The sequence below is a fragment of the Chrysochloris asiatica genome, unplaced genomic scaffold (assembly GCF_000296735.1).
Source record: "Chrysochloris asiatica unplaced genomic scaffold, ChrAsi1.0 scaffold00319, whole genome shotgun sequence".
Lineage (NCBI taxonomy): Eukaryota > Metazoa > Chordata > Mammalia > Afrosoricida > Chrysochloridae > Chrysochloris > Chrysochloris asiatica.
In genome coordinates this window covers 2,730,831-2,747,862 of record NW_006408837.1, presented here as the reverse complement: position 1 = coordinate 2,747,862, position 17,032 = coordinate 2,730,831, and the positions used below count along the sequence as shown (strand labels likewise).

General features: G+C 50.8%; 1 protein-coding gene across 1 annotated transcript in view; it reads left to right on the top strand.

The window, feature by feature from the left end:
- Window positions 1-17,032, top strand: part of HTT (huntingtin) — a 160,913-nt gene that overhangs the window by 36,692 nt on the left and 107,189 nt on the right. The window contains exons 6-12 of the mRNA XM_006875329.1: window positions 853-991; window positions 4,157-4,298; window positions 4,764-4,942; window positions 9,131-9,335; window positions 10,802-10,849; window positions 12,702-12,782; window positions 14,366-14,727. Coding sequence (XP_006875391.1) covers window positions 853-991; window positions 4,157-4,298; window positions 4,764-4,942; window positions 9,131-9,335; window positions 10,802-10,849; window positions 12,702-12,782; window positions 14,366-14,727 — 1,156 coding nt within the window. The remainder of the gene's footprint in view (window positions 1-852; window positions 992-4,156; window positions 4,299-4,763; window positions 4,943-9,130; window positions 9,336-10,801; window positions 10,850-12,701; window positions 12,783-14,365; window positions 14,728-17,032) is intronic.

The following is a 17,032-nucleotide window of genomic DNA, read 5'->3' as shown; positions in this document are numbered from 1 at the left end:
GGCATATATAATAAATTACATCTCCAAAGGGCACATTCTGCAAGTGTGCTCCTGGCCTCCAGCTCTTAGTCCTTCTCTTCTTAGTTGATGAATCTAGAGTCCTCAGCCGCTCCCACTCTCCATGCCCCATCTCTGCCTCCATCTCTGGCACTGCTGCTTCTCTGGATAAGGTCCCGCATTCTGCTTGTGCGTTCCTCTCTTGATGGTCCTAGGGTCCTCTGTTTCTGGACTGTAAGATTAACCACTCCCCTTTTTTTTATTACAAAACTTCTACCTTTACAAGTGTGACAGTCGCGATTAGTCATGATAACAGTTATTCACTACTGAATCTTACGAATCTTATCCCCATCTCTTTTAACCAGACCCATCTAGACAAGATGACAGCTATTCAGTGGGGACTCTTTCTTACCCCCAACCCTCTTAAACTAAACTCCCTTTTGAAACCTTGTAAGCCAATCACTTCATGCCTTTATTGCCCCCTCATTTTACATAGCCAGTGTCTAAGTTGCCCAGCCTTTGTTTTTAAAATTACTGTTTTTTTCTAATTATAAATTTGTGTTTTGATAGTGTTGTAGCCAATTACACAGAATTTTAAACCAAGCTTCTTAGAGTCTGTGATGTAGGAGAAACAGGTGGGGGTGGGGTGGGGGCTTACCCCCCCAACCTTCCTGCTTGCTGCGTCCCCTGCGTGTTGTCCAAGCTTCTTTCAGTCCATGTTTGTCCTGGTCCCGGTCTTCACTGAGTGCTATTTGTGTGTTAGAACTGGCTTTTTCTTCACACATATCAAAACAGTTCTATAGCTCTCATTCAGCAGGCCTGGGAGAGTAACCCAGCTTCTTTCCCCTTGTACAGGCCTTACCTGGTTAACCTGTTGCCTTGTCTAAGCCGGATAAGCAAGAGGTCCGAGGAGTCCGTTCAGGAGACCCTGGCTGCAGCTATACCCAAAATTATGGCTTCCTTTGGCAACTTTGCAAACGACAATGAGATTAAGGTACGATTGTTGCCCTGAGTCACAGCCCCAGGAGGCTGCCGGGAACGGACGGCCCTGGGAAGGCAGTCCTGCGTGGGCTCTCCTGTGCGTCCTAATTTGGATGGAAACTACTGAGTCATGCAGCTGCTTTCTGCGTCTGCTTTTGTTGGGGTCACACTTTACACTGAGGTTTGGATTGGTGTCGGCAGGTGCCGTCTGGTCGGTTCTGTGCCCTGTGCCCTGTGCCCTGTGCCCGCTCCTTCACCACCCTCACCATGGTTATGTTTGAACCCATCTGTGCTCTACCATGCCAGTGTTCCTCTGTTTTCAGTGACCCTTCACTTTGTCAATTCCAGGGACTGGTCCCTCTTGAGGGACATTTCCACAGACTGAGAGACGCAGTCCCATTAATGTGCCTTCTGTCTGTTCTGGCTACACTTCTTCCTAGACAGGTGGTGGTTGTTCTTCTGTCCCGGAAGTACCCACTGTTCTCTGCCAACACCAGGATTCAAAGCCATCGGTTCTTCTCAGTCTTCCTTATTCATTGTCAACTTTCACCTGCACACGAGGCAATCGAAACTACCAGGGCTGGTCAGGCGTGCTTTGTGCTCAAAGTGGCACATTTGCCCCCTAACAACACTTTGAAGAGGTCTTTGCCGTAGATTTGTCCAGTGTAGTGCATAGAGGGCTGAATTGGAAGGTGGTTTGTAGTTGTAAATTCAGAAGGCCCTTTCCCTGAGCAGACTGTGCTTGGTGGAGATTTGCTTCTTCCCCTAGTGGGCGCTCTGCCTTGCCATCCCTGCCCCAGGTCAGGGCCCACTTGTGTGCCTGCTTGTTCTGCCTCCACTGAGCAAGCTGCAAACCTCTTAGTGTTTTCCTTACTGTGCCCCCCATATGGCCTCGGGATTGCAGACCTCTTTGCCTCCTCGTCTTTCTGGGGAAGGCTGCTGCCTAGGATCCCACCTAGCCCCAGGAAGGTTGTGTGGTGGTGTTGAACACTTTCTGGAAGCCCATGGGCTCAGATTACAATTCTGCCCTCTTGTCTAGCTATTTGCCGTTTTGCTAATCACTGAACCACTGAAAGCCTGTTTGCTGGCTTCCTTCTCTGAGGGTAGAGGTCTGTGTTTCCATTTAGGCGCCTTTGAAAGGCAAAGGCTGTAATGCCTGTGAGGCGCCTGCACAGAGTGCTCGCTCAGGTGCTAGCTGCTGCTGCTGTCGGTGGCTGCCATCACTGGGCCTACATTATTTAGCCACCTGTGTTTGTTCCTCTGGCTTCGCAGTTTCCCTGTGAATACTAACAGGGAGAGAAGATGCTGAAACTGGAATTCTGGGAATTCCTTCTCCAACCTTCTTCATCTCTTCATTTGTTCCTTTCTTTTGGTGAATCACATCTTCTAGGTTCCAGAGAAAGGATGATGTGGGAGTGAGTTGTTTGAGGTCAGCATTCCTAAGCATGCCTGTTTTTCCCTCTTACACTGGGCTGGGTGTGGAGTTCCGGGATGGAAATCTTTTTCTCTTAGGATGCTAAAGGTTGTGCTCCGTTGTCCGTGGTTTTCAGTGTGGCTACAAGCCCACTGTCCTCCGACGCATAGTGACCCTGCAGGCTAGAGTGGACGTGCCCCGCAGTCTTCCACACAGCGTGTCATCTGTATGGACAAGCCCTGGTACTGCCGTGGGTTAAGGGTTAGACCCCCAGCTGCCCCTGGGTGTTGGGGAAGATGGGGCACTCTGCTTCTGTGAAGACCTGGATGTCGCCTCGGACAGCTTCTGGGGCAGTTCTCTGCCCTCTGCTATTGCTATGATTAGACATGGGTTAACCTGCACGGAGACAGACGGCCTTATCTCTCACCCACTGATCTTCCAGTTAGCAGCCCACTGCCTAACCCACGGTGCCACCCAGTGTTGTTGTTGGTGGTGTGTTGTCGAGTCGGTGCCCACACAGAGCGACCCTGTAGAGGGTTGTCGAGGAGATAGAGGGGCTCTTTGGGGCTACAGCGAGTTGGACCTTCTAAGAACCCCTTGAGCTCTCAGGTTCAATTTGATTGTTTTTATTCGAAATTACTTCAGTTGACTCATTTTCCATCATGCTTACAAGGTTGGCCCATTAGGGAAAGATTCTTATTACACTTTTCTTAATGACCCAAGGAGTTTCTTAAGGTGTTGACACATTTGTACAACTAAAAAGTTTTTCAGAGACAACTAGTCTGTGCATAAGAAAGCACATCATACTCCATGTGATCCAAAGATTGTAGATGACATCATGACGGGGAGGAGGGAGGAGTTAGAGTGTGAATTCTCACGCGTTGGGCGGTGGGAGGCCATGTCGACAGCAGGAGCCTTGGTTCCATTCTGAGTCATGACAGAAGTCCAGGCTCCACCTGAGTTCTTCATGTTACTTGTCTATGTGGCGATGGCTAGACCGGTCCAGGGCAAGTCCCAGGAGGGCCAGAGTGCTCTCAGGAAGAGCCTGCGGTGCATAGGGACCTGGCTACTTGCCTGCACATTTACTGAAAGTAGCGGTTAGATACATGTTATCTAACTTATGGTAAAGGTGGGGCCCTGGTTTTGTCTTGTAGCTACCTTGCAGCTGACCAACATGTAGCCAGGTAACTGAAGGCCTGTAGCCTGTTGTAACCTGCAGTCGTGTGCGTAGCCTTGGTTTCTGTTGTCTCCCCTGTGCTGGTGACTTGACCTGCTGTCAATCTTGATCTGGTTCTGATTTCCTGTGACGTCTGTCGTATGTAACGGAGCTGTGACTGTACGTCAGCAGGCTCGATCAGCCTCTGTACTGGGTGCTTGCTGACCGTTTCCCTCCTCTGGATCTTTCTGATGGTTTTGTCTTGGTTGCCCTTAAGGTGTAACAAAAGGCTCTCTATTCAAAGTCAGTAAATAAAAGCTTGTGACAGAAAGCTTCACTGGGTTCCTTGGGTGGTGTGATGGGGAATAGCCAGAGGCCACATCATTAGGGTCATGTGACCAAGGGTCGAGTTTTAGGCCTTAGTGACCAGTGTCTGGTCTTCTACGAGCAAGTCCCTCCAGACTGCTCACTTAGAGGAAAACGTGCTCTGCACTCGGCCATGGGCAGGTCTCAGACGTGTACACCTCTCCTCCCTGCGAGCATCCGGAGCTCCCGACGCTAGTGAAGCTGTACACACATCATGGTGTCTGCTGGGGTTTTGTCCCTAGGTTCTGCTCAAGGCCTTCATAGCGAACCTGAAGTCCGGCTCGCCGACCATCCGGCGGACGGCAGCTGGCTCGGCCGTGAGCGTCTGCCAGCACTCCCGGAGGACACAATACTTCTACAGCTGGCTGCTGAATGTGCTCTTAGGTACGTGCCGCTGGGTCAGCCAGCACTGCAGTCACGGGAAGCAGACACTCCCTGGACTCCTGGCCGTTTCCCAGTGCAGAGCCAGCTGTGTGGGGGACATCCAGCGGGGTCAGTCAGTAGCACAGCCCGACAACAGCCCTGCAGCGCCCTGTCAGGTCTCAGGTCCACGTGCGGCAATTGGCGAAGCCCACCCGAGGATGGGCATGTGATAGGAGACAGACAGAGAAGCCACTCATGGGTCCTGCCTGCACCATGAGCCATACAAACTTGAGACGTTTCCTTGCTTGTGGTGGGAGTTTGCACAGCGAGTTCGGCTCCATGGACAGTACCCACACAGACTGGGCCATTCCCCACTGGCGGTCAGCGTTCTGACTGCGCTCACTAGCCCTCCCTACGGCCTGCTGATGGCGTCTCTTCTGGGGCCCGAGAAACCCGAGTTCAGAACCGGTGTTGATGTACTTCCAGGTTTGCTCGTACCAGTGGAGGACGAGCACCCCACCCTCCTCATCCTGGGGGTGCTGCTCACCTTGAGGTACCTGGTGCCGTTGCTGCAGCAGCAAGTCAAGGACACGAGCCTGAAAGGGAGCTTTGGGGTGACGCGGAAAGAAATGGACATCTCTCCTACCACAGAGCAGCTGGTCCAGGTAGGAGGCTCGTGGCTCCCTCTTGTCTCCCTCGTTCTGTCCACCCAAAGGCTTAGCGCCCAGCCAGGGAGGAGCGTCCTCTAGTGTCAAGAGCTGGATTGCTTGGGCTCCAGTCCCAGGATCACGATTTCTAGCTGCAGGGTGTGAGGTGGGACCCCAGATTCACCTCCTCACTGTGTGGGTTCAGGGTGGGACCCCGGGTTCAGCCCCCTCACTGTGTGGGTACAGGGTGGGACCCCAGGTTTACTGCCTCACTGTGTGGGTTCAGGGTGGGACCCTGGGTTCACCCCCTCTCGCTGTGTGGGTTCAGGGTGGGACCCCGGATTCAGCTCCTTTGCTGTGTGGGTTCAGGGTGGGACCCCGGGTTCAGCCCCCTCACTGTGTGGGTTCAGGGTGGGACCCCAGGTTTAGCCTCCTCACTGTGTGGGTTCAGGGTGGGACCCCAGGTTCACCCCCATTGCTGTGTGGGTTCAGTCGGTGGGACCCCGGATTCAGTCCCCTCACTGTGTGGGCTCAGGGTAGGACCCTGGGTTCACCCCCCTCACTATGTGGGTTCAGGGTGGGACCCCAGGTTCAGCCCCTCACTGTGTGGGTTCAGGGTGAGATCCCGGGTTCAGCCCCCTCGCTGTGTGGGTTCAGGGTGGGACCCCAGGTTCACCCCCTCTTGCTGTGTAGGTTCAGGTTGGGACTCAGGGTTCACCCCCCCTCACTGTGTAAATTCAGGGTGGGACCCCGGGTTCAGCCCCCTCACTGTGTGGGTTCAGGATGGAACCCTGGGTTCACCCCCTCTCGCTGTGTGGGTTCAGGGTGGGACCCCGGATTCAGTCTCTTTGCTGTGTGGGTTCAGTGGGACCCCGGGTTCACCCACCTCACTGTATAGGTTCAGGGTGGGACCCCTGGTTCAGCCCCTTTGCTGTATAGGTTCAGGGTGGGACCCCGGGTTCAGCCCCCTCGCTGTGTGGGTTCAGGGTGGGACCCCGGGTTCACCCACCTCACTGTATAGGTTCAGGGTGGGACCCCTGGTTCAGCCCCTTTGCTGTATAGGTTCAGGATGGGACCCCGGGTTCAGCCCCCTCACTGTGTGGGTTCAGGGTGGGACCCCGGGTTTAACCCCCTCACTGTGTGGGTTCAGGATGGGACCCCGGGTTCAGCCCCCTCACTGTGTGGGTTCAGGATGGGACGCCCGGTTTTCCCCCCATTGCTGTGTGTGTTCCCACCACTAGCCTGTCAGTCTGTCACCCTGTGGGGGTGTGCATGTGGCTGCGATGCTAGAAGCTATGCTGCTGGTGTTTTTATACCAGCAGCGTTCACCATGCTGGACAGGTTTCCCCTGAGTTTCCAGACTAAGACAGACTAGGAAGGAGAGACAGACTGCTTCTGAAGGTTTCGCCTCTGAAGACCTCGTGAATAGCAGTGGAACACAGTCAGACAGCACCAGATTGTTGACTATTGAAACATGATTGTCAGATGGCCTCCTGCCGCGGTGCTGTACAGTCAGCACTAGACTGCGAACCACAAGGTTGGCAGTTCAAACCCACCTGCTTCTATATAAGGTTGGGTGCTGTGAGTTGAAATCAACTCGACGGCACTTAACAACAACAACATAGTGCTGGAAGATGAGCCCCTCAGGTTGCAAGGCACTCAGAATACGACTGGGGAAGAGCTGCCTCCTCAAAGCAGAGTTGACCGTGGTGACTTGAATGGGGAAAAGCCCTTGGGACCTGCATTTGCTGATGGGGGCACAACTCAAAATGAGGTGAAATAGCTGTAAATCTATTAATAATAAGAAAAATGGAATGTATAAAAAATGACTCTAGGAAAATTGGAAGCTGTCAGCACTGACATGGAACACACAAACATCCACGTCCTAGGCTTTAGGGAGCCTAATGGACTGGCCTTGGCCTTTGTGAATCTGGCAGTCACATGGTTTACTGTGCTGGGCTTGACACATTGAAGAGGAATGGCCTCACATTCATCATCAGAAAGAACTTTTCAGAATCTGTCTTGAAGTATAATGCTGCTTACAAGGAAGACCAGTAAATAACAGTATTATTCAAAGGTTTACAGACAGGACCATCAGCTTTACAGTCAACAAATCATACCTGTTGTTTCATCTCAGTGATGCCAATCCTTTCCCTGAAGCCACGGTTACCCTACTTCCTCCCTGTGCTTTCCCATATTCTCATTTGACATTTCATAATGAACAAAGCAACAATATTTGGTGCATACATGCAAAACACAACAGAACAAACACATACATTCATTTCAATGTCCGAAGAACACCTTCTCCACAGCCTTCCTCAGTCCAGGGTCTTAGAGCCCACAGCTGCTCTGTCTCTCCGTGCCACCCTGGCTGCCAGGGTCTCTGCTGTCGTCTCTCTCCTAGGTAAACTCTCACACTCCACTCTTGCTCTTCCTTCTTGATGGTCCTGGGAGCCTCGGTTCCTGAAATGAAAGTTTACTTCCCCCTTTTTGTTACACATCTTTTACCGTTACAATTTTGACAATCCCATGGAATCCTACTAACGGTTACTCACAATTGAATCATAAAATCCTGTCATAATCATCCCCCAACCTCTTTCACCAGACCCACCTGGAAAAGATGAAAACTACTCAGTGGGAATTCTGCCTTACCCTCCCCAGAGAATGAGTATTCTGGACCCCTTAATAGTGCTCATTAGGAACCTGTGCATAGATCGAGAAGCAGTAGTTTGAACAGAGCAGGGGGACATTGAATGCTTTAAAATCAGGAAAGGTGGGCGCCAGGATTATATTCTTTCACCATATTTATGCTGAGCAAATAACCTGAGAAGATGGACTATACAAAGAAGAACATGGCATCAAGATTGGAGGAGGACTCATTAACAACCTGCCATATGCACATGATACAGTCTTGCTTGCTGAAAGCGAAGAGGACTTAAAATACTTACTGATGAAGATCAAAGACCACAGCCTTAGGTCTGGGTTGCATCTCAGTGAAAAGAAAACAAAACTCCTCACCACTAGACCATTATATAACATCATGATACATGGAGAAAAGATTGAAGTTGTCAAGGGTTTGATTTTGCTTGGATCCACCATCAACACTCATGGAAGCAGCAAGAAATCAAGTGACATATTGCATTAGGCAAATCCATTGCAGAAGACCTCTTAAAATGTTTAAGAGCAAACATGTCAGTTTGAGGATTAAGGTGCACCTGACCCAGGTCATGGTGTTTTTGCACCATCATATGCATGCAAAAGTTGGACAGTGAATAAGAGACTCTAGAAGAATTGATGCACCTGAGTTATGGTGTTGGAGAGGAATATTAAGGTACCATGGACTTCCAGAAGATCAAACACATCTGTTTTGGAAGAAGTGCAGCCAAAATGCTCCTCAGAAGCTAGGATGACAGGACGTTGCCTTCCATACTTTGGACACATTATCAGGAGGGACCAGTCCCTGGAGACGGCCACCATGCTTGGTTAAATGGAGGGTCAGTGAGATGGATTGGCACAGTGGCAACAGCAGTAGGTTCAAGCTTTACAGTGATTGTGAGGATTGCGCAGGTCTGGACAGTGTTTTGTTTGTGTTGTGCATAAGGTTGCTACGAGTCGGAAATGACTTGATGGCACCTAATAATAACAACAGTTGTGTGTGTTCCGGGTGGCACCTATCATTCTAATAGTTGGGTCTAGCAGTGGAGTGTCAGTGGGAACTTGGGTTCACCCCCTCTAGCAGTGGGGTGTCAGGTGGGAGCCTGGGTTCACCCCTTTAGTATTGGGGTCTCAGGTAGGAGTCTACATTTACCCCCTCTAGCAGTGGGTGGGACCCTGGGTTCACTCCCTCTAGTTGCAGGATGTTGGGTCCTTAAACAGAAGCTCCAATGAAATCAGACGTCCTGCCCTTGGGGCGTTTGGGCTCGTCTGACAGTGGGTTCTGATGTGGACACATTAGCCGAGTGTGACTGCACTCGGAGTCACACCTATAGGGAGGGAAACGAGGTCTCTTTTCTCTGTCGGCATGCTGTTGCTTTCCTGGGAAGTGCCTCCCTCCCAAGGTGGACCAGGTCACAGGGGAACTAATATCTCACACCGGAAGTGAGAACTGTAGGGGGAGAAGGGAAGGCCAAGGAATTGCCTGAAAGCCTATTAAAAGCCAGACGAATGGTCCCTGTCCCCTCCTGTGTATGTCTCCTGTGCATCCAGGTGTATGAGCTGACGCTGCACCACACGCAGCATCCCGACCACAACGTGGTCACCGGAGCGCTGGAGCTGCTGCAGCAGCTCTTCAGGACGCCGCCCCCGGAGCTCCTCCAGGCTCTGACCACTGCTGGTGGTATCGGGCGACTGGCCGCCGCCCAGGACGAGCCGAGCTGCCGGAGCCGGAGCGGGAGCATCGTGGAGCTCCTTGGTGAGTCCCAGGAGGGTCACGGCCCTGACACTGCTGAGCAGGGGACGCTTGATTTCCTGGGAGACTTGCCTCTGTGCATGGAAGCGCCTTTATTGGACATAGAGGAGGTCTAAGGTTGGCAGAGGTAGGTGAAACAAGGCCACACAGAAAACTGAGCACTCTGGCGTGGCGTCCTCACGCCCTCTTAGGTCGGGATGGACAGTGTCAGGGACTGTCACAGTGGGAACTTCACTGGGATTGTAGGCTTCTGTTCAGCTCTTTGGGTCCTTTTTGCCCATTCTGCTGGCCTAGAAAATTCCTTCCATGCCTGAGTCAGCCCCTCCACGGCCCAGTCCCTGCTTTCCTTAGACTCTTGGAGGCTGGGCCCTGATTCCATGTACATTTGGGGACTGGACCCTGAATCCAAGACGAGAAGGTTCTTAAACACAGCTTGAGAGTAGCGATGGCTGGCTTTTCTCCTAGCTGGAGGGCGTGAATCCTGAGTGTGGCCCTCTCCGTGGTCTCTGAAGTGTGTGCACAGCACTGTCTTTCACTGAAGTTTAGGCCATTCCAGAGACCCTATTAGACCCCTAGAGAGATTTTACTGGACACCTCACTGTGGCCTTGTCTGAATTCAAATGTTTACCTGAGCCGCAAGCAGCAAATGTTCTTGTATCTTATTCACTGTTGCTTGTAATGAAGACTCTTACTGTGTGGGGTGCAGGCCTAACGCATAGTAGTGAGTAGAAATAATCCTTTTTAATGAAGATTCCTACTTGATTATTGCTTGACCAAATCGGCTATTTCTAACATTTTTAATTTGCCTTTTAAAATGCATTCTGTTGTAGCTCATTTGACACTGTATAATTGAATCATGTTACTGCAGGTAAATGTTGAAGAGTTGTAACACCCCCGTGGAGATACGGTCACCACATTCTCTCCAGTCTGAAGACACAGGCAGATCTCAGAGTATTGCGCTTCTCAGATAGTGCCTTCGTTTTTTTTTAAAAAAGAAACACACCTACACAAAAAACAAATGGGAGGTTTGTGGCAACCCTGCTTCGAACAACGTGTGAGGAAGACCATGTGCTCACTTTGGTTTTCCTCACACGATTTCAAACCTCTTCATAATACTATTACACACTTAGACCACCATATAGTGCAAGCATAATGTATATATGCCCGGGTGGTGGTGGGCCATCTAGTCAGCTCTGACTCAGTGGCCCTGTATAGGGTTTCCAGGGCTGTAAATCTCCACAGGAGCAGAAAGCCTCATCTTTCTCCCGTGGAGCTACCGGTAGATTCAAACTGCTGACCTTGTGGTTTGCAGCCCTGCTTATAATCCACTCTGCTGCCAGGGCTCCTCTCCACGTGGTTTGGAACAGAACCCGCGATATCTACGAGGTCTGCCTATGTTCTGGTTCTTTCTGGAGTTTAGCCCCTTGTTACCTTACTTTCTTTCATCTGTCACTTTCTGTAATTTACAGCTGGAGGGGGTTCTTCATGCAGCCCTGTCCTGTCAAGAAAACAAAAAGGTGATTATTTCAGAAATCAGAGTCTTGTGCTGAATCTTGCTGGCTGCTTTCTGTATTTTTGTGGTGCGTTGGTGTCTGTGGCTGGACCCCTTCTAATCAGTGCGGGAACGTGGCTGCAGTCTGAGAACCAGGACTGAGGAAGTGGCTCTCGAGGTGCCTTCCAGATGTCTTCAGTGCCTTGGGTCTGGGGTCAACCACCTCTGTCTCGAAGGAGCCTGACCATCCACATTGTAGCCTCTGAGCCGTATTCTGCGTTGGTGTGGAGGCTGTCGTGGGCAGGTGCTGATCTGCCCTGTGTCTGTTGTCTCATACGAGTCAGGAGTGTGGGAAGTCCCTTTTTTGATTTGATTAATGCTGCTGTCCCTTAGGGCCTGGGTATCTATCAGTGCTCAACTTAACTGATACAATTCATTAACGTCAGGAAATCAGAAGGTCTCTGCTGTGATCTTATAGTATGGGTACACCACCCTGCCCATACTCGCAGTCAGATTCTCCTTCCCAGTCAGAATGCCTATGGGAAAAGCAGTGACCTCCCAGGGGAAGGCTCCCGAGTTGTGCCCTGACTCAGGTGTTCACAGGAGCTGAGTCCTGACCTCCAGCCTCGTTCCATAATGGCAGTGCCACCTGACTCTCCCACTCACATTTGCACCATCGGCGTGTGGTGAGATTTGGTGACGCTTTCAGATGTTGCCTAGCTGACTGGTTTCTGGGGAGCGAGTCTTTGGGTTCCAGAGTTCAGAAGCAGCGGTGGCCTGTGATGTGTGGTTCTGACCACACCTGTCTGCCTCCTAGTCACCCCCAGTGGTAGGTGTAGAGGACGGCTGGTTCCCCGTGTTGGCAGAGCTGCTGGGGCACAGGGCAGACCCCCAAGCTCACACTGTAGTCTTAGGACTGGTGCTTTTTTAACTTCTCTTTTTCTCTGCTCACTAAGAGTTGTGTTGCAGAAAAGTCATTGATCTTTACAGAAAAATCTTTTCCCCCACCAAATAAAATCTGCTGGTATATTAGATAGATGACAGCAGCCTCGTCCTGGTTGGAGTTGGGATTTAGGGGAGTGGTCTGGCCTGTTTTCTAACAGCGGCATCCCACACTGCCTGGGTCTCCCATAACAAGGAGGGCGCCATGAACAGATTCTGGTATTTCCTCCCTGACAGCAGACCCCCCAGCACCTCCATGACTCGGGAGGCTCGGCGGAACAGGTTCTAGTTGGAGTTGGGATTGTGTCTCCTGTCTGACAGCACCCCTACCTCCAGAACCCCCCATAACTAGGGAGGGCTCCACAGAACAGGAAAGAAAGTGCTTCCTGTAGCTACAGCTCCATCTCTTAAGGACTTCATTTGTCAGGGTTACTGACTTGTGCTTCAGTCAAGGATCCTGCTTTTGTTGTTGAGTGCCTCAGTGTCATTGCCAACTTATAGCGCCCTTGTAGGGCACAAAACTGCTCTATAGGGTTTCCCAGGCTGACATCTTTGCAGAAACAGATTTCCAGGTTGTTTTCTCCTAAAACAACTGGTAGAAAAATGATAAGACTTCCTGTCAAAGGCAGAAAACTTGTGAGATCTGGAGAAACCAGGCAGTCTGGTTGTGTTCGGGCTCTTGAAGGCTTCACTGTGCTTTGCTGGACAGTTTCAGAATCCCTTTGAACTTTTTCTCCATACAGTCTGCTTGATTTTAATTGCATTATGAAATGCCCCCACAGACTGTGTGTTGAGCACTCTGAGTGCACAAGTGTGCCTGCCCATGACGGCAGCAGACGGGAGGGTACATGGGATGGATGGATGGCTTTCTGTCTCGCGTGAGCACTTGTCGTTGGTAACACACTAAGCCGGCCTGCCCCTGTGTCCTTCACTAGGGAAAGTGCTCCTAGGGGAAGAGGAAGCCTTGGAAGACGACTCCGAGTCGCGGTCTGACGTCAGCAGCTCCGCCTTTGCAGGTAGTTCCCTTCCCTCCCCACACCCCTCTTCATGGGGGTGCAGTCAGAGGGCAGCTGGCGAAAGCAGTGGGGGCTCAACCTTTTTTCAAAGTCTGACTTATGATGGACGTTGGTGCGTGTGCTCACGCAGGGGTGGTGAATGTCTCAACCTGTTACCATGCTGATGCGTGTGTGCGTGCGTGTTCATGCGTGTTCGTTCATACCTGTGTGTTCGTGCTGTCTTTGTTTGCTACTTTCCTGCTGGGCTCCGGCTGTTTGGATGTCTGGTGAGTGCTCGCTGAGCGTGAGTCTCCTGGGAAAGGGCGGTGGGTCGCTAGGAGTCTCATGGACCCGGTGTGTGGTGAGGGGACGGCTTACCAAACACCTACGGATCATTTGACTTGGAAGACTGCATTTTTTATTAGCGCTCCCTAGCTACGTTCTAGGCCCACCTTCTGAAAGACAACTGTTGACTAAGATCCTGATGATTGGGTAAATGAGAGTGAGTTTTGTTGTTCATACTCCTACCCAAGAGAATGTTTTTTGATAACTTGAGAATAAGGCCGCAGTATTTGAGAAAGAACATCTGAACAGGTCCAGGGGTTGCTCTTTATTCATTCATTTTGCAAAATAGAAATCAACTTTTTTTCTGATGATAAAAATGAGGTGTAACAAACCACACAAGCATGACAAGTCTCCTGGGCCACAGAGGGATCCCCCCTATGGTGACCTCCCACCCGGTGTCTCCAGGATTGATCCCAGCAGACGGCATGGTGTGTGTCTCTCTGTGATGAGTGTTTCACTGTGTGCACATGTGTGGGATTTACAGGGACAGACTCAGCTCCTCAGCAGGGTTCCCACTCAGGATGAGCCACCTGTGTGGGGTAGAACTGCCTCAGGGGGTTTCAAGGCGGGGACCTTCTGATGAGGCCTTTCATTTGAGGCACCGCCTGGTGGGTTTGAACTGCCAACTCTTCGGCTAGTACTTGAGTGCTTTATTGTTTGGAGCCCTGGTGGCACGGTGGTTTTAGCACCTAGTTGCTAATGGCAAGGTTGGTGGTTCATACTCACCAGCTGCTCCTTGGGAGGAAGTTATATCAGTGTGCTCCTGTAAAGATGGCAGTCTGGGGAACCCCAGGCTTGCTGTGCATCAGAATCAATGTGGTTCCTGGAAGGAGGAGAGGCCACCCTAAAAACACGATGATTTCCAACACTGGGCCTTGTGAGTTAGAGCAGTCCTGCCTCAGAACTCAAGGTGGCGCTGTGACTTTTGCCATGTTGACGGGGCTTGCAAAAGTTGGTGGAAAACTGCAATGGAAAGATAGTGGAATTTTTCCACGTATTTTTTGCAGCCTCCTTTTTTCGTGTTTGCAAGCCACAGCATTTTAAGAATACCTGATTTTGATAAGTACTGGAACAGCAGGTAGTCCTAGTACTGCTGGAAGGATGCACTGTTCCTTCCTGTCTTGACTTTGAGGTTCACCAAGGCGCACTTTCACCCTGTTGGAGAATGTTTGTAGTTCATTCATTTGCTTGGCATGAGTTCTTTGGAAGTGTGTAACGTTACTCCGAGCACAGGTTGAGCGAGCGTTACTTTTCCTCAGCCTCTCTGAAGGGCGAGATGACTGGGGAGCTGGCTGCTGCTTCCGGGGTGTCTACGCCTGGTTCTGTGAGCTCCACAGCCGACTCCACAGGACACGACATCATTACGGAGCAGCCGCGCGCGCAGCACACTCTGCAGTCGGACTCGGTGGAGCTGGCCAGCTGTGATCTGACGAGCGCAGCTACCGACGGGGACGAGGAGGACATCCTGAGCCACAGCTCCAGCCAGATAAGTGCTGTCCCGTCCGACCCTGCCATGGACTTTAACGATGGCACGCAGGCCTCCTCCCCGATCAGTGACAGCTCCCAGACCACCACCGAAGGGCCCGACTCCGCCGTGACACCTTCAGACAGCTCTGAGATCGTAAGTGGGCAGGGGTGCCAGGCTTCTCGACATCTTCCTGTCAGACCCCACCACCCACCCTGCAGCTCGCTCATTGTGAGGTTGACCCCTGTGATGGTTGCAGTGGAGCCCACAGCTTGGTGTCCTTGGTGCTGACCAGGGGATCGGAGACTGATGAGCTGATCACGTGAGCTCTGCCAGAGTGAGAGAGCGTGGGGCCGGCATCTTACAGCCTCTTGGGGCCCAGAGTTAAGGATTACTTACAAAGTCCTCGTTGTTAAGTGCCGTTGAGTCAGTTCTGATCCATAGCGACTCTCTGTAGGGTTTCTGAGGAGCATCTGATGCGTTTGAACTGTGCAGTCCAGGCAGAGTATTACCCACCCTTAGGGACCTTCTCACGGAGTAATGAAATGCATTAACAAGGTGAATGCAGTGTTTGGTGGTTGCTGACAAGTCCAGCTGCCACCTCGGGCCTTCTGGGCTGTCACTGTTACCGGAGCAGGTCACCGGGTCTTGCTCCCGCAGAGCCTTTCACTTGGCAGCCCAGGGCTTCTGGTGACGTTCTTGTGTTTCCACGTAGAACACAGCCACAGAACTCACGAGCACATGCACGTAGGGGGCACAGAAAAGCAGCCCACCAGGGGCTTGCATGGTTTGGGGAGAAACACTGCATGATGCATGTGCATGTTATTTGAGAAATAATGTTGTAATACTGTGCATTCTTGTGACACTTTTTAAAAAGTTTTAGCAATATAGCCCATTTTATAACAGCAGGTTGTTGTTGTTGTTATATACAGTGGAGTCGGTTCCGACTCATAGTGACCCTGTGCAGGGTTTCCGAGGCTGTAAATCCTTACGGGAGCAGAAAGCCTCATCTTTCTCCCGCAGAACAGCTAGTACTTTCGAACTGCTGACCTTGAGGTTAGCAGCCCAAATTCGTAACCACTACGTTACCAGAGCTCCTTTATAACAGCATGGAGCACCTATAATCTCTGTGCTAAGGAACCCTTGTAGCGTAGGGAGTTATCAGCAGGCTGCTAACTGAAAGGGCAGCAGTTCGAATCTATTAGCTGCTCTTCAGGAGAAAGATGAAGCTTTCAGCTCCTGTAAAAATTTACAGCCTCGGAAACCCTATACAGGATTGCTGTGAGTCAGACCTGACTCGGTGGCACATCATCACCAATCTGTGTTCAAGGATAGCTCAGTCAGAAAGTGCTCTGTAAGTATATACTGAGTTTTACACCTCAATTTTAGTTTGCAGTTTTGTGCTACCAAGTTCATACTACTGAATATATTGTATGAAAAGCATGGTATTCCTTCAGCTTCTTTTCTTCAGTACAAAGTTGCTGAAGTGTTTTCCTCACTGTTTTGGTGCTTTGTTTGGAGTCATGATGTGGCGCTGTAAGATCAGCACTGGACTGCTAAACACACAGTTGGTGGTTCAAATCCACCAGTCGCTCCTCAGAAATCCTATTACAGGGTTGCTGTGGGTCGGAACCAACTTGACAGCATCAACAACAACAACAGCAGGTGCTTCATTTTTGCATTTGTTTTTTAATGTTTTATTGTGAATTATGTGATAGTTTACATGGGAGAACATTAGTTTTACATTCATTCTATCATATATCGTTTCATTGCCATGGTTACAATCCCCTCCATGCATCATCAACCAACCAAAGGGTAGACCCTGCAAGCCTCCCTCCCGCCCCCTGGTTGTCAGCACACAGCCCCTCTCCCTCTCTGGGTCTAGAGTCCCCAGCTGCTCCATCACTCCACGTCATTGTCTCTGCCTCCATCTCTGGTGTTATTGCTTCTCTGGGTAGGGTCCTGCTCTTGGCTGTTCTCCATTGGTAGTCCCAGGGACCAGACTGGAAAGGTAATCATTTCCCTCCTTTTGCCATAAAATGTCTACCTTTACATTTGCAACCCCCACAATCAGTCCTGATTACAATTATTCACTATTGTATCACAAGAGACCTATCCCCGTCTCCTTTCATCAGCCCCACCTAGACAGATTGGATACTACTTAGTGGAGATTCTACCTTCCTCCGTGCCATCTGGATCTAGGCTCCCTCTTGAAAGCTTGTAAGTCAGTCACTTCTTGCCTTTGTAGCCCCCCGCCCCCTCCATTTTGGGTAGCCAATGTCCAAGTTGCCCATCCCTGTCTACTCTGTGTATGGAGGGGGTGGGAATGATTCTTCCTGTAAGGACTTGTTCCCTCTTTTGAGCTACTGCATCCATACGTGTAGGTCAAGTTCATCAAATTGTATCAGATTACTCTTTTTTTTTCCCTCATCTTTCTTCTTCTGGTTGAGCTCTGATCATC